The 24,413-nt window shown below is 45.6% G+C and overlaps 1 protein-coding gene across 1 annotated transcript in view; it reads right to left on the reverse strand.

The window, feature by feature from the left end:
- Positions 1–657: 657 nt before the first annotated feature.
- TSHZ2 (teashirt zinc finger homeobox 2) overlaps positions 658–24,413 on the reverse strand; it is a 239,162-nt gene continuing 215,406 nt past the window's right edge. Inside the window, exon 4 of the mRNA XM_073607249.1 lies at positions 658–8,690. Coding sequence (XP_073463350.1) covers positions 5,638–8,690 — 3,053 coding nt within the window. The 3' untranslated portion in view covers positions 658–5,637. The remainder of the gene's footprint in view (positions 8,691–24,413) is intronic.

Below are 24,413 nucleotides of genomic sequence, written 5' to 3' on the forward strand. Positions count from 1 at the left end.
CATGTCTGCAGTCTCTGACCGTCTCCTGTACTATGTCTGCAGTCTTTGACCATCTCCTGTAGTATGTCTGCAGTCTCTGACCATCTCCTGTACTATGTCTGCAGTCTCTGACCCTCTCCTGTACTATGTCTGCAGTCTCTGACCGTCTCCTGTACAATGTCTGCAGTCTCTGATCATCTCCTGTACTATGTCTGCAGTCTCTGACCATCTCCTGTATTATGTCTGCAGTCTCTGACCATCTCCTGTACTATGTCTGCAGTCTCTGACCATCTCCTGTATTATGTCTGCAGTCTCTGACCATCTCCTGTATTATGTCTGCAGTCTCTGACCATATCTGATGTCATATAGGAAAAGCCTTGTGTGGTGGTGGGGTACCGGTCAGAATGGCCTAGCACAGTGCAGAATAATGAGTACATGTACCGGCTGAGTGATCGGAGGACCAGCCCCGGGATCAGACATATGATTGGCTCCCAATCACAGTGTGCGGAAGGCATACGTCCCTCCAGCCTCTGATTGCAATGACACCATAAAGTGAAGCTGTCTTGGTTTGGGTGTCCCCACAGTCCTTCAGATAAACATGAACAAGGTATACTCCATTGGGAACCAGACACCAAGCATCACCCATCCCCCGCTAATGAAGAAACAGCCTTTCCACTCTTTGGTCATTAAAAAATAACAGTTTAATTAGATGAACAGTAATATTCATTTTTGTAATCATTATAACCTGCTTAAATATGAATTGTTACAGCATTTATATATTACAAACTTAACAGACTGAGTATCCGCCTTAAACAACATAAGATAGAACATTTTCTTTAAGTTACATCTGCAGATCAGTGATACGCCTTCAGCAAGTTAACACACCGTAGAAAACCCTTCCCCCGCCCCGGGCATGTTAACCTCACAAGTAAAGATTTTCTCTGTTATTTGTGCTTCTCCCCCATTGCAAAAACCAGAATATTGCACTATATACAGGGAGGGTGTGTCCATTGAACTGGCCACGCCCCACGGTCACCAGGGCAGGCCCGCCTCCTTGAGGGGCTCAACAGAACGCGGTAACAAAGTTTAAAATGATGGAAATCTAAGTGTCAATAGAAGCGGGAACAGGAGAGTCAATGGGAGCAGGAACAAGAATGTTAATGGGAGCGGGAACAGGAGAGTCCATGGGAGCGGGAACAGGAGAGTCCATGGGAGCGGGAACAGGAGAGTCCATGGGAGCGGGAACAGGAGAGTCCATGGGAGCGGGAACAGGAGAGTCCATGGGAGCGGGAACAGGAGAGTCCATGGGAGCGGGAACAGGAGAGTCCATGGGAGCGGGAACAGGAGAGTCCATGGGAGCGGGAACAGGAGAGTCCATGAGAGCGAGAACAGGAGAGTCCATAAAAGCGGGAACAGGAGAGTCCATAAAAGCGGGAACAGGAGAGTCCATGGGAGCAGGAGAGTCAATGGGAGCAGGATCTGGAGGGTCAATGGGAGCAGGAGCGTCAATGGGAGCAAAAACAGGAGTGTCAATGGAAGCAGAAACAGGAGTGTCAATGGAAGTAGGAACAGGAGAGTCAATGGAAGCGGGAACAGGAGAGTCAATGGAAGCGGGAACAGGAGAGTCAATGGAAGCGGGAACAGGAGAGTCAATGGAAGCGGGAGCAGGAGAGTCAATGGGAGCAGGATCTGGAGGGTCAATGGGAGCAGGAGCGTCAATGGGAGCAAAAACAGGAGTGTCAATGGAAGCAGAAACAGGAGTGTCAATGGAAGTAGGAACAGGAGAGTCAATGGAAGCGGGAACAGGAGAGTCAATGGAAGCGGGAACAGGAGAGTCAATGGAAGCGGGAACAGGAGAGTCAATGGAAGCGGGAACAGAAGTGTCAATGGTAGCGGGAACAGGAGAGTCAATGGAAGCGGAAACAGAAGTGTCAATGGTAGCGGGAACACGAGTGTTCATAGGCCCAGATCTGCTTTTTTGGTTGGTCAAGTTTGGCTTATTATGTTGGCTTGCTTATGTGAGAAGTATCAGACAGAAGCTGCAACTTTCCCAACCATCCACCTACATACTAGTTCTATGACAAAAAAAAGGTAAATTTACCTGGAACTAGCATGCAGTCAAGAAGTTGCAGAATGACAGCTTCTGAGGCTTTTCACACAGGTGTTTGTGACGTCTCCTTCAGGACACTGAGGAATTTAGGGTGCCCCCTTGTGGCTGCAAGAAGCATGTGTGTGTCTTGCAGTATCAGCTTGGGTAATGACATTGTTTACCAAGTTAAAGTGTATCTAAACCATAAACCTGTTACTAAACCTTCGGTGTGATGGCTGCTTTTTTTTTTGTTTTTCTTTTAGTCTTTTGTTCTTTTATTTTCACCTGGTGATCCAGCCAGTAAATGTTGTTTTTCAACAGAACAAGCTGTCCCGCAGGGGTGCTTACAGTGTAAAATTAAATTTAAAATGATGTTTTTGGGGTTTAAATACACTTTAAGGGATATTCAGTAAAGTAGTCCTTAGGCTGGCAGTGAAGAGCAGTGTGGAAACAAAGCAGGTTACCACAAGCTTGATGTATTATACAATTTTCTTCAGCAAATTTTGAAAGCCCAACTCCGGCAAAAAAAAACATCCCCCTCCCCCCACACACACTCTGCAATGGTTACATGCCCATTAAGTCAGGGGGGTTGTAGAAGAGGCTGTATAGTTTACCTTTCTCCTTGCTCAGGCAGGCTCCCCCAGTGGTGAGACCGCTTCTCTGCAGCCTCCTCCCTAAGCTTTCTTTGGCCCCGGTCTCACGGTCACCGCCACTAAGTACAATAGAAAGCCCTTGCATTGTACAGTATGTGATGACAGCAAGGGGCTGCCCACAGACCGGAGCTTCTGGAAAAATAGGAGAGCGCTGGAGCGGGGAGCCAGGTAGGTAATGCAGGCTCTTCCTGTACCCCCTAGACTTAACCAGCAACCCTTGCGGTACCGGGGGCCCCTTAAGGGTTTTTTTTTTTTTTGGGGGGGGGGGGGGGATTTGGGCTGTAAGCTATTTTTTGTAAAGTTTTTTACCCAGAGATCCTGCCAGCAGCAACACGTCCTGTCCCAGGCTGACAATGCTTAACAACTGCCTTGCAATTAGCAGCACCATTGTGTGTGAGCACCTTTAGTAGGTTGGTGAGCCTCAGGAGCCATGCGCAGATCTGATAGCGCACACAGCTGGCTGACAACGCTGCTGCAATTACATGGCAGTGGCTTAGTGTTGTCAGCCTGCAACAGGAAGTGCCGTCACTGGCAGGATCTTTGCTGTAGATTATCAAAAAACATTTTAATGAGAAAACTGTATATAGCAGTTCAAGATGCCAAACACACTGGAAAATAGATTAAGTTATTTTGAAGTGACTCTATCTTAAGAAAATTATGGGGGCTACCATTGAGAAGGTTGGCTTCCTTGCCGTCATGCTGATGCTTCGGCTTCAGTGCTTTCTGGAGCATGCTCGTTCCGGTCTGTGACTCAAAAGTATTAAAGCCATTCAAAGCCAGGCAGCTAGCATTTTCAAAAGAGGGCTAACAATGGAAGCCCCCATACTTTTCTCTTGACACAGTCACTTTAGGCATTTTATTGATGTCTTCACTAAAAGGGTGAGCAGAGTTTCCAACATTCACCTAAATTCAAAAAATGTTCCCTATAGGTGGAGAAGCAGAAAGTGCTGGTGTCACCCATAGCGGTCCACCACGTCTTCTTCTCTTCTATTTGAAGAAATCTTTTACAAACAAAGAGATTGGTTTACGAAAACTGGAGAGTGCAAAATCTGGTGCAGCTCTGCATAGAAACCAAGCAGCTTCCAGGTTTTATTGTCAAAGCTTAAGTGAACAAGATGAAGTTAGAAGCCCACTGGCTACCATGCACAGCTGCACCAGTTTCTCAGTGCTCCAGTTTCAGCAAATCAACCCCTGTGTGTCTCTAAATATGATATAATGCCAAACATAAACCACAACCCCGCTTGAACCTCTTACATTTCCATTACAGCCAATGTAAGACGTCAAATTTTAGTCCTATTGGAAAGGAACCAGATGTGGTAGTTCATTCCTTATAGGGCTCATAAGACTGATGAGTACAACTCAGGTTTAGGAAAAGTTGCTATAATATGAGATGAGGGGGGGAGGGTCTGACAATACTTTTTTTTTTTTTTTTTGGTTTCTTCTTTTGCATTGCATACACTATTAGGCCAAATGTTTGTGGACACCTGACCATCAAACCTATATGACAGAGTTGCTCACCCCCACCATCTTTGCAAATATAACAACCTCCACTCTACTGAGGCTTTCCCCAAGATTGTGGAGTTCTGTCACTCCAAACTCATCAAACTATGTCTTTATAGACCTGGCTTTGTGCACAACGGAATGCAATCATTTGGAGGGTTTTCCCACATGCTTTTGGCCATTTAGTGTATATATATATTAGGGATCTTGAACTAGTGGCTGTCACAATAATGATAGCCAAGCCAAGGTGAGCAGAAATAATAGCTTTCCAATAGAATGTTAGTACATGGGTCATTTTTGGGTTCCATTTGTCATTGACCTTGAGAAGACACGTGTAACCATATGTTTAAGCATGAAAGCGCAGCTCACCATAGCCGATCCTAGTGTGGATGTATACATGTGAAAGCCTCAGTCAATACCGCTCCTCGGGTCTTGCCCCCTGACGTTTCGCCCCACCCACCGGGACTTAATCATAGGGGTCACCTATGATTAAGCCCCGGTGGGCTGGGGGAAACATGCCAGGTGGCATGGCCTGAGGAGTGGCATTGACTGAAGCTTTCACATGCATACGTCCACACTAGGATCAGCAATGGTGAGCGGCAGTTTCATGCTTAAATGTTCATTGCTTACTGGATGAGTTTTTCTTATGCTGGCATCCCTACTATCCTGAGTGCCAACGGGGCCTTACACCTCAGCCTTGAGCGCCACCACCACTCACTAATGGCCTCATTGTTGCCGTATGTGTTTCAAGGTGGTTTGTGAGCTAGAAAATGTTGAGACCCTCATGTGTAGGCTGATGTGTTGATAGGTGTGTATGGAAATCTAAAAATCGACTTGCTGATGGACAAGTCAACTCCAGGGTCACCTCATGGTGACCGTGAGTTTAGCACACTCTACAGTGTGTACTAGTCATAAAAAAAAACCTTCCCTCCTTAATTTGCATGTACCACAAGTTAAACCCTGTGGTGTGTATTGAATCTGCAATGTCATAGAGGCGACCCATCTCAATGCGTCTCATCTGTGGCTGCAGAGCCAACTGGCCCTTTGGGAAATGCGACCCCAACCGTCATACTATATGAAGGCTCTTCCTCGTACAGAGATAGGCCTGGTTACAGCTATATTGGGACTGGTGAAGCTTCTATGGGATATGGATTTAGCAGCAACATTTTATAAAAAACCAAAAGGAAATGGAAAATCTGCATGTGGTGGGGGTCTCTGACCCACCAGAACATAATGTAAAGTAGACCAGTATATACATCACCAGATATATATACACCGACATACACCTGACACTTCAATAGGTTTACTACTTCTATGAAAGCACACAAGCCCGTTCTGTTGGTTTCTTAAACTGTACAGTCCAAAGAAAAAAAAAAAAAAAAAGATTAAACTCAGAATCAATGCATCATATAGAAACTACTCCTCATCAATCTCAGCTACAAACTGTGAATGATGTTCTGGGGACTTGCTATGTGTTTTGCTTAAGTGCAGCTTGACTGCGTGTTTGCTGGCAAATGTCCGACAACACAATTTACATTTAAACTTGGAGTCCGTATCATCGTCCCCAGCTACAGGTTGAGGGGACCGCTGAACAGCTACTCGCGAGATTTCCTTTTCGACCTTGGTTTGCTGTTCAACAGTCAGTCTGTTCATGTCTTTCATCTGGAACCCAAGATGGGTCTCTAAGTGGCCTATGTAGCTGGAGGGGGTTCTAAACTGAGATGCACAGTCACTGCAGTAAAACACGGGGTGTCCTTTATCCATGTTTTTCAAAAATTTAGTCCCGCCAGTCTTCCGAAGCTGGTACTTGACATTGGCCAACCAGTGGCTGATCGTTGTCATGGACAGTCCGGTAAACTTTGAAATCTGCATTCGTTCTTGAGGTCCAAGGTCCGCTAACAGATATTTTCCCTCTGAAGTCTGGAAGAGACTGGAGGCAAACTGGGCTTGTAAAATGAGAAGATGCTGAGGATTCCAGTTAGATTGTCTTCCCTTTCTTTTATGCAGTGATGTGACCTCGGTGGGGACTAGGTCAATGTGCCTGGAGTCCATGTCTAGTTTCATGGGACCCATTCTTCCAGAAGATACATGCTTCGGAGTTGTAGCTTTTGGAAGAATTTTGACCATATCAGCTATGTCTGACAGAGCGTGCTTCTGAGGTGGAGACCTGCAAGACTTGGCTTTAGCAGACTCAACCTTTTTATTCTTAGACTTGGTGAGGTCAATGGGCTGGTCAATGGTTTCAAATAAAAATTTAGCCGTAGGCCGCGGTGGAGTAAGACATACAGCTGGTTTGTCCACCCGGTTCACAGGGGGCTTCTGAAACACGGTGACTAGGTTTGTGGAATTTGAACTACCTGGAGACCTCAGTGATTCAGAGGCTTTTCCTAGGTGATTGTTTAGAACAGACTGCAAAGCACTGAGAGGGTTTACACATGGAATATCGGGGGAACAATTTGCTGAACTCCTCAGTGCTGAACAGTCTTCACTTCCTGGTGAAGACTCCAATGGCTCCAGGAACTTTGCCTTCTCCTTTTCACAATTCTGTTTAATCTTTTCCTCTGGTCTTGGTGAGCTGTTTGGCTCTTTTCTCATCTCAAGCAACTCTAAGGTTTTGGGTGACTCTTCATTTTCTGTTGGGATTCCATCCATCTTAAGTTCTTCTGATAGTTCTTTTTCTAATTCTGCATCCTCAAATTCCTCTTTAACTTGTGTAGACTGGGGTTCGGGAGGAGTGCTTGAGGGAAGAGGCACAGATTTGCCTTTAGGAGCAATCGGCCTAAACTTATTAGAGAAGGAGTTCCTCATCTGCATTACATGAGAATTAAGAGACATAGAAGGTTTCATGACATCTGGGATTTGGTATGCGGCATGGATGCTGGGATATGCACTCCAGCTTGGAGTTCCATTTTGGGCCTTGTTAATCGCTGAGGTTACCGTGTTTTCTAAAGACTTCAGAATGTCACCTCCTTCCTTAGAAGTATCTTCCAAATCTTCTTCTCTTAAATATTGGTATTTCAATGTTGGATCTAAAGGCTTTTCTAGAGCTTCCCTTTGCTCCTCGCTCAAGTCTGCTTTTTCATCTTTGATACCTTCTTCTGAATTGTCTTCTTTACATTCTTTGCTGGTCATTATTTCCGATGTTGATCCCCCAGAAGGAGAGCTTGCAGATGGCTTTGACTGACTGTCGCTCGATGGGGAATCCGAGAGGGACTGCATCTTTTCTACAGCCAGTGGGTCCAAGACCAGCTGCTTGCCCTTTTTTGAGGCCGAATTAGTAACTTTCAAGAAATGTCCAGTGACCATCATGTGTGTGGTGAGCTGCTGCAAAGTGTCGTGAGAACTACCACATTCCATGCACTTTAGAATTTGAGACTTGCAGGCTTCAAACTGCCAAGTATAGCTGGCACCATTTTGATATCCATAGCGGTTGTTGGAGGGCAGTTGGGCGTTTGAATTTTTGTGCGTGCTGCAGTGTTCCACAAAGGAACCTGTGGTGGAATCTGGTGAGCACGGTCGGGTCACTTCAAAAACTCTTTTTTTCGTAGAAGGGACCATTTTAGAGGAGAGGCTTGGAATGGGTTCCTTCAAAGGCACTTTTTGGTAATGTTTAGTTTTTATCATGTGGACACTTAGATCTTGAAGTGAGTCAAATGAGTCACCACAAAACATGCATTTTAAAACTTTCTGTGCATCCTCTTTGTCCATGTCATGAAACGCCCGTTTTCTAGGCTTGGAGTAACTGGTTGGTCTGTGCTTGTCTTTCTTGCGGTTGTCGTCTTGATAATGGCCCGTGTCGTTCATGTGAACGGTAAGTTCCACCAAGGTGTCGTACGCGGCACTGCACTGTCTACAGCGAAACCTGCTAGCACCTGTGAAAACTGTGTTGTACATTTTGGAGTTTTGACGGTACAGCTGGACAGAGCTGAAAAGATTCGGCTTGGAAATGGATTTCGCAGGTAGGTTTTGCTGTAAACTTTTCGAAAGGGCATCCTGATGCCAGTCAAAATCTCCTTTACTGGTTCCGTTACGGCTCTCACACACTTTTCTGTCGGCTTGAGGCACCTTAAGACTCAGTCCTAAGTTTGTCCAGTAGGAGTCGGACAATATGTTGGCATAGGACATCTTCATTTTATTGATGCAGTCCTGGGGTTCTCCTTGCAGCCTGGGTTGTTGGTTTGTTTTTTGGTCCTGAGCATCTTTAGGAGATGATAAGCTTTTCATGTCTGCCATCTGGTCGCTGGCATCGCTTAGCAAGGACTCGTTTTCCCCATCTTGGTTGCACGTGTGACTTGCCGGGGAGTCCTGGAAGCTTAAGCTTCTCTTTCGGTCCCCAGCTACCTCTTGTTCCTCATCGGTGGGAGAGTATGTGCTGTCCTGGGGATGGGCAGTGGAGGTGCTGTCATCATCTTCCTCCTCTTCATCCTTTATGCTCTCGCCTTTCAAGTCCTCTTCGTCTTGGAAGTAACCTGAAGATGAAAAAACACACAAAGTTAATACACACTCTCATACTGACATTACATAATACTTCTGGAAGATCAACTAACACCCCCACCCAACTAACCCTTTAGGGGATGAGGAATAAGCTGTAATACCCTACCTAATCCTTACTCCAACAGACTCCCTCCATCTGTGAGACTGGCCCCCCCAAAGTCTCTCCTTTGTTTGCACGATGATGTCAACAAGTACACTGCAAGGTCAATAGCTCTGCATTGTACATGAGGACAGCAAGGGACTGTCTACAATCCAGAGTGTAGGATCCTGCCAGAAATCTTGTGAGTTAAAAACTTCCCGTGCTCTCTGCCTCAGTTGACTGTTAGCAGTGTTCCCACCTTATTATTACTAGGTAAGTACAGATGGGTGGAGCCAGACTCCTGGTACCCAGAGGGCAGAGAATGCACATGGAAACCAGGGATTGTAGTAACGTGTATTGGTAGAAAAGTTCTGACAAGGTGGTAACAGAGACAATGCAACACGGCCAAAGTGGCACCACAGGACCCACAGAGAGTCTGCAAAGGACTCCCGAAAGCAACTTATAATGGCAGTCAGAAACTGACAGACGTGGCTGGAAGGCGGTCTGGAAACATGGCACTTGGATGCGGAAGGGCTCCTAGCTGGCGGTCCACAGGCGAGTGGTCCCTACTCTGTCCCTCCGCCAAGAAAATCTTTCCCTGCACTAGACATGCTGTCTCTAACCAGCAGGTTCCTGACTCTGACCTAGCCAAGTCACATATGTGCGACAACTGAAGGGAGACAGTGCTATTTATTAGCATTGCCCACACCAAAGATGGCTGCTGCTGCAATTTGACTGCTGCTCTCCTGATGACAATTACAGAGGCCTCAGAGGAACAGCGCCACCTGTGCAGGGAGGCCAAACTACACCTGCCTACACACACACATCCTTTTTATACAGGTTAGGCAGGAAAGGTAAGAGGATGGTGGGGGGACAGACATTTTTAAGACTAGTTAGACTTAGGCTTTTCTTGCACTTTAACCACTTGCTAATCGCAATACGTATGTATAAGTTGCGGTTTGCAAGTGGCTTACCGAGATTATGGCTGAATCCCGGTAAACCACACTTGCCAGTGTTTCTCTGGCTTACCGTTTCAACCCAAGAAACGATGGTGCCGCCGGCTGGTCACACAGGCGACCAAAGAGTAGATCCTCTTTGATTGCCTCTATGGCCTTGGAGGAACGGAGGGACGTCATGATGTCACTTCTGGTCCCTGGTGGTAGTAGTAGTTTTTTTTTCAAGACAAAAGATCCCAAAAAATGTTTTGGGGATCTTTTGCTTTTAAAGGTAAAGAAGAGATTTGGGGTCTTTTTAAACCCCAGATCACTTCATAAAGAGGACCTGTCATCCTTATTCCTTGTAATAGGAATAAAAGTGATTAAAAAAAATAAAGGGATAGTGTAACAATAAAAAAAAAATCCTCTGCGTTTGCATGCAGAAGGAAATGCATACGTATGTCGCACACGCATATGTAAACGGCGTTCGCACCACACATGTGAGGTATGCGTCTACAAAATAGGGGATAGACTTATAGCACTTTTATTATTATTATTTTTTTTTACTAGTAATGGCGGCGATCTGAGATTTTTATCGAGACTGCGACATTATGGCAGAAACATCGGACAATTTTGACACATTTTTGGGACCATTCACATTTATACAGCGATCAGTGCTATAAAAATGCACTGATTACTGTAAAAATGTCACTGGCAGTGAAGGGGTTAACACTAGGGGGGCGATCAAGGGGTTAACTGTGTTCCCTGGGAGGTGATTCTAACTGAAGGGGGAGGGGACTGACTAGAGGAAGCGACGGATCGTGGTTCCTAGCTAATAGGAACACACGACCTGTCACTCCTCTCAGAACAGGGAAGTGTGCGTTTACACACACTTGTCCCTGTTCTGTGTCTCCTGGTCACGATCACTGGTGGCCGGCGGTCATCGCGAGCATCGGCATCACCCCGCTGTGCAGCGGGCGCCTGCTATCCCGACCCCGCGAGCCGACGTATAGCTAAGACGGCACGCGCAGGGGAGCCAACCTGCCACGGTATAACTGCGGCGGTTGGTCGGGAAGCGGTTAAAGAGTGACATGTTAGATATCTATTTACTCGGCGTAACATCATCTTTCGTATTAGACAGAAAAAATGGGGTAGATATTCATTTATAAAAAAAAAAATTTTTTTAATGAATTTAAATGTACTTTTTTCCAAAAAAATACGTTTGAAAAACTGCTGTGCAAATACCGTGTGGCATAAAAAATTGCAACAATTGCCATGTTATTTCCTGGTGTCGCTACTAAAAAAAAATATATATATATAATGTTTGGGGGTTATAAGTAATTTTCTAGCAAAAAATACTGATGTAAACTTGCCATAAAAGGCTTGGCCTTCAAGTGGTTAATATGAGGCCTTCTGAGCGTTAATGGTTAGGACAATGGAGGAGGGAAGCTGCGTGCAGACGTTCCCCTCCAAAGTCCTTTGGGAAACCTACACTTCCGGGAGTGTCGATCTCCTGGGTCCCTTACGGCGATGGGCATCCCTCTGACTTCCAAGTCACTTTAGGACGCAGTAATGAGGTGGAGGCCAGCAGAAGGAGGATGAACCGGTGAGGGGTCACTATTGTGGCAGCTGTTTCCCAACGTTTACAAGTGATTTCCGCCTTGGGCTGGCTTCACACCTTGCGTCCATGCATTGCAATACGCAGATCTTTTGTGCATCGCCATTCATTTAGAACATGAATGAAACTGGCGGCCCTCCACCTGTTGGGACTTGTGGTTCCGCAACAGCTGGAGGGCCGCCAGTGTGAGACCCCTGGTTTAGAAGGATAACCCAATGCACAAGGCACCCACAATGCACCTGGATGACATGCAGACATTTGTACAGTGTATATTCGGCATCTAGCGCCCACCAATCATTTTTCTGACGCAGGTCACACAAAAGAACCACTTTGTAATTGGTCGCATTGGACAATCGCACAGACTCCAATTGTTCCGGTGAAGGTAAACCGAGAAAAGTACAATTTCAGGTACGCGGGGAGGATTTATCTCCCCGACATGTTCTTGCTCCAGAGGTTCCCAGGCAGCGGCGTTTATTTTTTTTGAACGTTTCGGGCTGGTGCCGGGGAACAATACACTTCGCAGCCTTTGAAGTTGCGCGGTACATTCGTCTGAAGGATCCAGTGGAGGTCGGCTCACATCAGACAAATGTTTAGTGTTATCACAGAAAGCCACAAAAGCTGGAATTTCATCAATATTTCACAACAGCCTTGGGGAAATTGTAGATTGCACTGCTGCAGGGCAGCTAATGGAATCGCACACTAGGGTTTTGTACATTTCAAATCAGCAGCCAGCCAGAGAAAAAATACCTTTCAATTTGTAACGGCAAACAAAAGTGAAAATCGGACGAGGGTGCGGGGAGGGAGGAGGGGTGACTGTTAAATGCCGCTAACATTTTGCATGTCGCTGGGAAAGGAACGGCGGTGTTGCTGCTTCCGTAGATGTAATAAAGATGGATGCTGGTTCTGGAACATGACATTTCATCTGTAACAGGTCAGATGTACAAGAGAAGGGGGCGGATGTACAAGAGCACTATTCATCCCACTGATACCAATGATGGGGCACTATTCATCCCACTGATACCAATAATGGGGCAGTATTCCTCAAATGATACCAGTGATGGGGCACTATTCCTCCCACTGACACCAATGATGGGGTACAATTCCCCTAACTGACACCAATGATGGGGTACAATTCCCCTAACTGACACCAATGATGGGCACTATTCCTCCAACTGACACCAATAATGGGGCACTATTCCTCCCACTGATACCAATGATGGGGCACTATTCCTCTCACTAACACCAATGATGGGGCACTATTCCTCCCACTGACACCAATAATGGGGCACTATTCCTCCCACTGATACCAATGATGGGGCACTATTCCTCTCACTAACACCAATGATGGGGCATGATTCCCCCGACTGACACCAATGATGTGGAACTATTGCTCCCACTGATACCAATGATGGGGAACTGTTCCTCCCACTGACACCAATGATGGGGTACAATTCCCCTAACTAACACCAATGATGGGGAAATATTCCTCCCACTGAAACCAATGATGGGGCACTAGAAAAAAGAGAGACCTCCACCATATCAAATGTAGAGTATGGTGGTCCCATCCCTACTGCAATAGAACAAGGAAAAATACCCCCTAAATGGGACTATATCATTAAAGATAAAAAATATCTTTATTGATATAGAATAAAAAGACGTGTATCGTCTACACATTGCATAAATACATGAAATACATCAAATGAAAAACAGGACAATAAATGCACAAATACAGATCATTTTATGTACTCTCCAAGGGGTAGTGTACCCTGATACCCGATGTGTTTCCAGTATTCTGATACCTTCATCAGGGGCTGAGAGTTGGGTATATTTACATATGTTTTAGTTCCAATGGAATGATTCCATGTTCAAGGAGCACCAAAGGCAATTAAATCCAACAAAATGTTAAACGGACGCCAGACCATGATGGTGGACGAATTTTAAGTGCACTACATCTGCAGCATCAGTAAATATTATTTGGAGGTGCATAGGACGGACTGTTGTTAGAGCCTAGATTATGGGCTAAGTAACGGGCGGATGATCTCCAAGCGTCCCTGGGTGGATGTATCCTGCAGATGTCCGGGTCTGGTATATGGCGTGCCACCTATGTATCAGTGCCCGTGCCAGGGCACTGACACATAGGTGGCACGCCATACACCGGCATTTAAAGGAGAACTCTACTCATAGTATTACTCATGTGTATGGTGTGTACGCCCCCAATTACACATAAATAAATGAATTTATACACTGCTACAATGAATGCAATAGATGTCCATCCCGATTAAATATTCCCTCTGATAAAATCAGTGAACGCACCGCTACAAAGTCAATATGTCAGCTTATCCAATCAATGCACATTAAAATATCTCCTTCACACATACACTGTGATCTAATGTATATACCGCCCAACTGATGTACACATTGTAGCCATCAAGTGTTACTGCCCCAATCAATGGATAATCGCATACGCTGCCCCTTTATCAATACACATCATCCCAGGAGACCGCTATATTATGACCACCTCATAAATGGGGGTACGGTGATGCTGGGGGTAGCGCGGCTTGGTCCGCAGGTAGGACTGCTGTAACATTTTGGTATGACTTTTATTTGGCTCGCTCTTACGTTGTACAGCCCCGGGGACGTGGGGATACGCGATCAGTAAAATTGAATACACTTCTGATGACTGCGGCGTGTCAGAAGAGCTGACGAGTTTATGTAATTTAATGACAGATCCATCAAGTCCCGATGAACGTATGGCAGGGCAGAGCCGTTTCACAATTTTATTAGCTCTAAATCCCCGTCATGAAAGGTAATATGTTTTAATTGACCTATAAAAAAGCTGCGATTCAGCGGCTGTCCTCCAGGAAGACTGATGTGATTAATGCTCCGTCAGGAGAGAGTGATGGCCGACTTGGGGCGCTGACATTCCATGTCAGGAACAGAACGAAGCTGGGACGCACGGCCAGCTGTGTTCTCCTGTCCAGTGCTAAAACAATGTACCTCTTCTCTGTACTGCTCAGGGGGTTCTCACCTTCCCTGTGAGTTGTCAGCTGATTATTCATAGCGGAGTATTGAAACCATTGTCCTAAAGCAGTCTGTGCACACTGGAGTTTTCTAATGCCCAGCACTATAGGTCACACCCAGCACCCAAGGTTACATCCAGCCCATGAAGTCATGCCTAACTACGGAGGTCATGTCTGGCGCCCATGGTCTCACTCAACCTTTGAGGTCACATGCAACTTCTGAGATCATGTCCTGGCCTTAAGGACTCACCCAGCCCCTGAAGTCGCACCCAGCTTTTAAGGTCACATTTGGCCCCCAAGGTTGCACCCAAACCCTGAAGTCACACCCAGCTTCTGAGATCATGCCCGGCTCCCAAGGTCTCACCCAGCCCCTGAAGTCACACCCAGCTTTTGAGATCATGTCCAGCTCCCAAGTTCTACCCTAGACCCTGAAGTCACACCCAGCTTTTGAGATCATATTCCGCTTCCAAGTTCTACCTCATCCCCTGAAGTCACACCCAGGTTTGAGATCATGTCCGGCTCCCAAGGTCTCACCCAGCCCCTGAAGTCACACTCAGCTTTTGAGATCATGTCCGGATTCCAAGGTCTCACCCAGACCCCGAAGTCACACCCAGCGTTTGAGATCATGTCCCACTCCAAAGTTCTACCCCAGCCTCTGAAGCCACGCCCAGCTTTTGAGATCATATTCCGCTTCCAAGTTCTACCCCAGACCCTGAAGTCATACCCAGCTTTTAGGATCATATCCAGCTCCCAAGTTCTACCCCATCCCCTGAAGCCACACCCAGGTTTGAGATCATGTCTGGCTCCCAAGTTCTTCCCCAGACGCTGAAGTCACACCCAGCTTTTGAGATCATGTTCAGCCCCCTAGGTCTCACCCATCCTCTTAAGTAACACTCAGTTTTTGAGCTCACATCTGGCCCCCCCAAGTTCTAACCCAGCCCCTGAAGTTACACCCTACATCCGAGGTCAGGTCTGGTCCCACAAGGTCTTACCCAGTCCCTGAAGTCACATCCAACTTCTGAGGCCACGTTCAGCCCCCAAGGAGTCACCTGAGCAAAGACTGTAATATTGTTGGTGATGGGTTTATATACTCCTGAAACAATTTTGAATCATATTTAGCAAACTTTCCCTTGTTGTCACTCTCTAGCACCCCCCCCCCCCCCCCCAGGTGTCTGTAATACTGCCCCTATATATAAGAGGAGACACCTTATGGAATCTCATCAGCAGTGACACTTCAAGGTAGGGTGAATCAAAAAATCTGTAAATGTCATTAAATAAGCACTGGTGAAAAGATTTTAGGGCCCCAAGTATAATTTTTGGATTGGGTCTACCTTTCTTATTTCCCCCTTCACTGGCCAGAAAAGAAAACCACATTTATGCAGAGGCAGTGTTGATGGGGGATATGCCATCCAATGAACATCCCCAGCAGAGGTGTGCAGATTAAGAACCAGCTCAGCTCGCTGGGGCCCCGCTCTTGGCCATTGGACATCATAGAACACATGACAAAGCCCAGTGAGCACGTGAGAAAACGTCCTATCTGTACTGGGGGTCACCTTCAGACAGCATGTCTCCCTTCTCCGCTGTGGGGAAAATAACCATCCCAGTCCTCCCCTCCCTCTCCCCGTAGATGCAACTGCTGCAACCCATGTTATTACAACTCTGCAAATATGGTACAAATGTAAAAGTCACATCAGCATGACAATACAATCCTGCTCTGCATTGTATATCATACTGGCTGCAGAGGTGGTTGTAATCATTCATGGACACTGGGCTGAGGTTTGGAAGCAACCTTTATCCTTTAAGTACTTGGTGGCCAATGTGCATTGATCCAAATGGCTCTTGATATTCATAATGGCATCCGCATGGAGATGAAATATCTGAGTAGTGCAGAAAATCTCTAAGTAACATCCACTGACTCGGGCTGTTTCCTCAATGATGTCACTGGACGACATGGCTGCCCCCCAGCCTCCTCCATGAGGGTGGTCGTGTGGCTCTCTAGCGCTTTTGTTCTGTTAGATTGATGGTGCGGCAGAACCTGGCTTCCTGTCCTTGTCTATGATCATTGCAAACAATATTGTAGCAGCGGTGAAGCTCCTGGAGGGAAAGCAGAGATTAATTTAGTTTATGTGTTATGGGAGTGCTGCTTCTCAGTCCCACGCAGGTACAGTGTGCGCTGCCATCGCTGGAACTCCTGACAAATGACGCCGGTGATTAATGAGCGCGGCACGCTCATCACTCTTTTGTTCTGCGATCATGTAGGAAAAGTCTTTCTTCCTCCCCGCGATGAATTGTTAGTTTCTGGCACCAGGTAAAAAATGGCACTCGGGTGCTCGCCGCCATTGTGTGTCTACGGCTGAATTACAGACTGTCAGGTGTCAGAGCGCTATTACACTGCGCGTGTGGCCGTGTATCCCGGGGGAGGAGGAGAGGCGACCTCTACCATTCAGGATGAATGCGGGGGGGGGGGGGGGGGGGCGGGCGGTTGTAGAACAGAGATGTAGTGGCGGAGAGCTAATGACAGGGAATGGCGATCATTCCTATAGCACTGGCGAACCACAGTCGTTGCAGATCTTTGATTTTTAAAGTGTAACTCCAGAAACCTTATCTAAGAAGAAGACCTGTGTGGAAGGACGCTGATGAAAGCAGCCATTCCCAACCCACAGACTGCATTCTTGTTCTAAAACAAGGGGATTGTGAGGAAGGTTCAAAGCCACTGCCCAGAACTGCAGGAATACAAAGCACTAGGCACACAATGGACGTCCACTGTTACGGCATTAATCTGATAGGATGCCGATTATCCAGCAGAGACTGGTGGTTCTTCGGACGGGATTGAATTATCCAATAGGATGTGGTTACCCCAAGATAAGACACTGGGGTATCAGCAGTACATAGAAAAAAGATACGGCTGCACACCACCATCGACCCAACAATCATTTATTGTGTCAACATGGACTGCCACCAGGACATAGGACACAGAAAAGAGGTGACGTGTTTCACACTTACCTTGCGGTTTTGAAGAAACGTGAGTTAAGTGTGAAACGCGTCACCTCTTTCACACTATTGGCTGAGATATTGGCTGGAGAGAGCACAATAATCTGGCAAACAGGAAGTACAAAGGTACGGCTAAAATGGGAAGCTCGTGGGAGGAGTAAAGAGTTCAAGGAATTGTCCAAGGAGCTGTCGAGCATCTCAAGTGGCTCAGCAAGAAGAAGTACTGACAGACACAGCAGAGGTTGTAGGTTCAGCCTTGTATTAGGGGGAAGATTGGAGTCAAGAGAGGCACCAATGGTGAGTCTTACTAATGTATGATACTAATAATCCTGTGATCATTGTGTGGCATCTCTTCCACCGTGTTGTAGACAGCACAGAAAACAGCAGGTCTCCATGTAAAGCACAATCCTGTCCACACCGAGACCCTGTTCAGATGTTCTTTTATGACCAAGTAGGGACTGAGATGACCCAACAGTTGTCTATTTCGTAATACTTAGGGGAAGGCCCCTGCTACATACAGCCAGGTGCACCCACCTCTTCTCTTTATCTTGGTTTTGTTCCCATATATATGAAGATAAAACTTGAAAATCAAAATGTGTGCAGTACGAAAAGCAAATTCAGTATTATTAAGAATCTTTGTGAGATGAATACCGCCAGCCAGTAAAATGAGGAGTGACACTAAGGTCAGCCCATCATGTTGCCTTTGATATGAGGAATATAATTTCTTTAAAAAACCAATACGACCTCATTTACAGAGCGATGTACGTGGGAGGCCGGTCAGCCGTAATACAAGTCTGTGCAGACAGCCGCATGGTGAGGCCAAAGTGGAATCTCAATGATTATCCCTCACATTTGAAATTCTAATATTGGCCCCGGTGGTTAATCTGCGGGACTCGCAAAGTATCATATCAAGCTCATTAACGTGTGCCCAGCTTGTAGACCAGAGGAAGGTGGATGGGAGGGGAGAGGGGCCGCAGCGGTGTGACCCTCACTACAACGTACTGTGCATTCCATCCCATCACTACACCGGAGGGTCAGACGTCCAATACAGACCTTACAGACCCTGGGCAAGAACTCAACAGCCGAGGTGCTACAAGTACCGGAGATCAAGATGTTCCTGCAACAAAAAGAGAGGAAGACAGGTCCTCTTTAGAAACCAGATGACAGAGCAAATCGACTCAGCGATGTCTTATTTCCTGCAACTACAATCAATGCTTATCCAGTTTACCTATAAAATGTTAAAATAATAATGGTTAGGGGCCAAGTTTCTTTCATCTTTTGTTTTTTAAGCATATAAACTTTATATCTGCTTTTTTTTTACCATTTTTATAGAAACTTTATTTTACAAGTAGTCTCTGTCTGGTGCAAAGTACTTAAAGCGGAGCTCCACCCAAAAGGGGAAGTTCAGCTTTAAGGCCTCCTCCCCCGCTCCTGTTTGCGAAATTGAACTTTTGGGGAGGAAGCGGGGAGAGGGTACTCAATTCTGACAGGTACCCGGACCCACTTTGACCGCCTATGTTTAATAGAAGTCAGCATGTACAGTTAGTGTAGCTGCTGACTTTTAATTTTTACACAGGGGACAAGAGCTCCTCTTTAAGTCATCTGGAAAAGGGGCATTACTGCTCTGGAGAGGTGAGGTTACTGCTATAAAGGGGGAGGCGTCACTACTTCGATCCCTTTTACTTGTATATGTAAATATGAGCTATAGCTCTGTAAACAATTGTTTTTGTTTTTTCAGCAAAGCAAATAAGGAGAGCCTGAAAAACAAATGAAAAGAAGCAGAGCGCTCCATCTGCTGGCTGAAAATGCAATTACAACATATTTTATTGCAATTTTCATTTTGTTTTGTTTTTTATTATCATTTTGGTACGGACTATAAAGTTCACAGTGAAACTTAAAGTGCTGCGCTTTAAAATTTCCATATTTTGATATCTGGTACACATAAAAAAGTCCAGTCCCATCCAAGTCCAATACATCAAAACGTAGAAAAGTAGAGCTGGGAAAAACCACAGAGCCCGGTGCATCAGAGGGAAAGGTAAAGCCATCACCCTCACACTGCCTCTCACCATCAAGCGTAGACCATCACAAGGTGAGGTCAAGATGACATTACTGGTTAATCACAGACCGGTAACTTAAGGGGATGATTTTCCTTACTCCTCCTCAAACACAGGCTCCACTAGATGCTCCCGAGTATTATGTGAAAAACAGAATACATCTCTGTGTAGTATATTCAACTTTGTTTTTTAGTTAAAAAAGCCCTAATTTCAATGAAGATAAAAAGCAGCGTGTCATAATACTCATCGGCATTTCCAACCAGAAAAATGGCCGCCATGTCCCAATGCGCAATGCCACAGCTCCTCCCTATGCGTTTTTTCATCAATGACGTCGTCAACATCACAGAAAACTTTTTTTTTTTTAACAGGGCCTGTTATTCTGTGTAAACACAGAAATGTTCTGTTTGATTTTAGTTGCCTGTAACGTGCAACTCTGGAAGATGTGAAAATCCTTCCATGCTGTTGGGTTGCCCCTGCACTACAAGGGTTAACTGCTGGTTTATTCCAGGGGAGAGTAAAAGCACTTTAAATTACCCGATCCTCCAACCCCCCCACCCCCACCCCGGCAGGTGACCCTTCCCCATGTTTTGGTGGGGGACTGTCCCTCAGAATTATGTCCAGTGCAGGACTATGGAGCCTGCACTGATCTTGATGGCATCAGGACCTTAGACTGCTGGAGAGTAGGGATACCCGATCCGCTGCTGCCCCGGCAGATGGCAATCCCCCATGCTCTGGTGGTGAACTGTCCCTCTGCGTTATCATGGCCAAGGCAGGCAATGGTCACTGCATTGATGTTGTTGGAGGCCCATGGAGCCGTACAGAGGCTGCAATGAAAACCTTCTCTGAGCTGACACACATTACTGTAAATACAATTCACAAATGTAGTTTTATGTCCCATAACTGCACTGCTGCTGCCGCTGTTATTAATGCCTGTCAGATCTATTTATCCAGCTAGCGCTGACAGCGTCGGGTCTGCTATCTAAATTTACATCATAAATAAGTCAGGACTATGCAGGCTTTACTAAACCTTCCAGCAGCCGGGGTAAACTCAGTACAGGAGCGCCATTTTGCTGCTTTTTAAGTCTCCGTCAATCTTCATAGCTGTTTAGGAGGAGTATGGTCGCTGTGTCGCTACTGATTAACGTAGAAAGGAAATGCTCACCGTGTAGAGCCGTGCCACATGGGGCAGAGGATACATTTTTGAGGAATTCATTCATAAATGTATTTTGTTTTGGACTATGTGAATGCAGATGTTAGAAAATATTATGGTCTGGTTGAAGAAAGACAAAAGTCCATCTAGAACAACCAATAGAAAAAAAAGTAATCAATAGAAAACTGCCATACACACAATCCTGTACTCACAGTTCATCCAGAGGAAGGCAAAAGAAAATGATGGCATCAGGGCCACCATTAGAAATAAAGGGGCCCTGTACAGCCCCCTTGGACAACAATGAGGCAGCATGCTAAAGCACATCGCGGAGAATTGTGTGGTAAAACTGCTCCAAGAGTGGGAATAGCCTAAAACTTGAGCCTACAGTGCCTTGAAAAAGTATTCATACCCCTTGAAGTTTTCCACATTTTGTCCTGTTACAACCAAAAAACGTAAATATATTTTATTGGGATTTTATGTGGTAGACCAACACAAAGTGGCACATAATTGTGAATTGGAAGGAAAATGATAAATGGTATTCAGCCCTCTTTACTCTGATACCCCTAACTAAAATCTAGTGGAACCAATTGCTTTCAGAAGTCACCTAATTAGTAAATAGAGTCCACCTGTGTGTAATTTAATCTCAGTATAAATACAGCTGTTCTGTGAATCCCTCAGAGGTTTGTAATGCCGCGTACACACGAGCGGACTTTACGGCAGACTTTGTCCGGCGGACTTTTCGGCAGACTTTCAAAATGAACGGACTTGCCTACACACGATCAACCAAAGTCAGACGGATTGGTACCTGATGACGTACAACCGGACTAAAACAAGGAAGTTCATAGCCAGTAGCCAATAGCTGCCCTAGCGTCGGTTTTTGTCCGTCGAACTAGCATACAGACGAGCGGACTTTTCGACCAGACTCGAGTCCGTCGAAAAGATTTGAAACATGTTTCATTTCTAGGTCCGTCGAACTTTTAGTGGAAAAAAGTCCGCTGGAGCCCACACACGATCGAATTGTCCGACGGACTCCGGTCCGCAGGACCAAGTATGCCGTAAAGTCCGGTTGTGTGTACGCGGCATTAGAGAACCTTAGTGAACAAAACAGCATCATAAAGGCCAAGGAACACACCAGACAGGTCAGGGATAAAGTTGTGGAGAAGTATAAAGCAGGGTTAGGTTATAAGAAAATATCCCAAGCTTTGAACATCTCACGGAGCTCTGTTCAATCCATCATCCGAAAATGGAAAGAGTATGGCACAACTGCAAACCTACCAAGACATGGCCGTCCACCTAAACTGACCGGCCGGGCAAGGAGAGCATTCATCAGAGAAGAGCCAAGAGGTCCATGGTAACTCTGGAGGAGCTGCAGAGATCCACAGCTCAGGGGGGAGAATCTGTCCACAGGACAACTATTAGTCGTGTTCCCCATAAATCTGCCCTTTATGGAAGAGTGACAAGAAGAAAGACATTGGTGAAAGAAAGTCATAAGAAGTCCTGTTTGCAGTTTGCGAGAAGCCATGTGGAGGACACAGAAAACATGGAAGAAGGTGCTCTGGTCAGATGAGACCGAAATTGAACATGTTGGCCTAAATGAAAGACCCTGTGTGTGGTGGAAAACTAACACTGCACATCACCCTGAACACACCATCCCCACCGTGAAACATGGTGGTGGCAGCATCATGTTGTGGGGATGCCAAGTGCAGGGCAAGAAGAAAACCTGTTAGTCCGCAAAAGACTTGAGACTGGGGCGGAGGTTCACCTTCCAGCAGGACAACAAAACATACAGCCAGAGCTACAATGGAATGGTTTAAATCAAAGCATATTCATGTGTTAGAATGGCCCAAAGTCCAGACCTAAATCCAATTGAGAATCTGTGGCAAGACTTGAAAATTGCTGTTCACAGACGCTCTCCATCCAATCTGACAGAGCTTGAGATATTTTGCAAAGAAGAAGAATGGGCAAAAATGTCCCTCTCTAGATGTACAAAGCTGGTAGAGACATCCCCAAAAAGACTTGCAGCTGTAATTTCAGCGAAAGGAGGTTCTACAAAGTATTGACTCCGGGGGGCGCCATACAAATGTACCCCCCACACTTTTCACATATTTATTTGTAAAAAAATTTGAAAACCATTTATCATTTTCCTTCCACTTCACAATTATGTGCACTTTGTGTTGGTCTATCACATAAAATCCCAATAAAATACATTTACATTTTTGGTTGTAACATGACAAAATGTGGAAAACTTTAAGGGGTATGAATACTTTTTCAAGGCACTGTACATATAGAGTGCAGGTGTCATTAGTATGTAATGTACAGAGTGTAGGGGTCATGAGTAAATAGCATACGGAGTTCAGGAGACAGGAGTAAATAGCATATAGAGTGCAGGGGTCAGAAGTATGTAATGTACAGAGTGCAGGAGTCATGAGTATGATATGTACAGAGTGCAGGGGTCAGGAGTATGTTATGTACAGCAATGTTTCTCAACTCCAGTCCTCAAGTAACCCCATCAGGTCATGTTTTCAGGATTTCCCTCAGATGAAACGGCTGTGGTAATTACTAGGGCAGTGCAAATAATGGAAAGCCTAAAAACGTGACCTGTTGGGGGTACCTGAGGTCTGGAGTTGAGAAACATTGATGTACAGAGTGCATTGGTCAGAAGTATGTAATGTGCAGGGGTCATGAGTAAATAGCATACAGAGTGCAGGAGTCATGAGTATGATGTGTACAGAGTGCATGGGTCAGCAGCAGTAATGTACAGAGTGCAGGGGTCAGGAGTATGTAATGTCTCTCTCTCTATTACCCTTCTGCCGCTCTGTGCTGATTCTGGTCCCTGGGCCCACTCTTTACAGGATCTTGGCTATGCGCATCGGGACCCTTCGGGGTAAGACCGTGCTATATTAAGCTAATAAAGGGTCTGGAGGATATTAGTTATGAGGAAAGGTTTCAAGCACTGAACTTATTCTCTCTGGAGAAGAGACGCTTGAGAGGGGATATGATTTCAATTTAAAAATACTGTACTGGTGACCCCACAATAGGGATAAAACTTTTTTGCAGAAGAGAGTTTAATAAGACTCGTGGCCACTCATTACAATTAGAAGAAAAGAGGTTTAACCTTAAACTGTGTAGAGGGTTCTTTACTGTAAGAGCGGCAAGGATGTGGAATTCCCTTCCACAGGCGGTGGTCTCAGCGGGGAGCATTGATAGCTTCAAGAAACTATTAGATAAGCACCTGAATGACCGCAACATACAGGGATATACAATGTAATACTGACATATAATCACACACACAGGTTGGACTTGATGGACTTGTGTCTTTTTTCAACCTCACCTACTATGTAACTATGTAACTCAAGTCAACTCATGTACAGAATGCAGAGGTCATGAGTAAATAATACAGAGTGCAGGGGCCATGAGTATGTAATGTACAGAGTGCAGGGGTCATGAGTATGTAATGTACAGAGTGCAGGGGTCATGGGTAAATAGCATACAGAGTGCAGGGGTCAGGGGTATGTAACATGCCCAGAGTCAAAGTACTTGCACTACCTACCTATTGAATTAAAGTGGAACAAAAATCTCTTAATCAACATGAACCATGTTTATTCCCTATGCTGCTAGCATTAGTAAATAGATAGGAAGGTAGATTATTTTTACTTATTTTAAACTTTTCTTTTTACATTTGTTCAGTTGCTTCCTGATTTCTGGCCTAGGCCAAAACAATGTCATCCATCCCAGCAGTCTTCATGGAAGAAGGGGGCTTTCTCAGGTAAGCACACCCTCCTACCTGCATGCCTGAGCTAAGGGCAGATAGACTCCAGGAAGTAAATGCTACATGAACCATCTTCCCTTAC

This window comes from Aquarana catesbeiana, linkage group LG12 (genome assembly GCF_042186555.1).
Source record: "Aquarana catesbeiana isolate 2022-GZ linkage group LG12, ASM4218655v1, whole genome shotgun sequence".
NCBI lineage: Eukaryota > Metazoa > Chordata > Amphibia > Anura > Ranidae > Aquarana > Aquarana catesbeiana.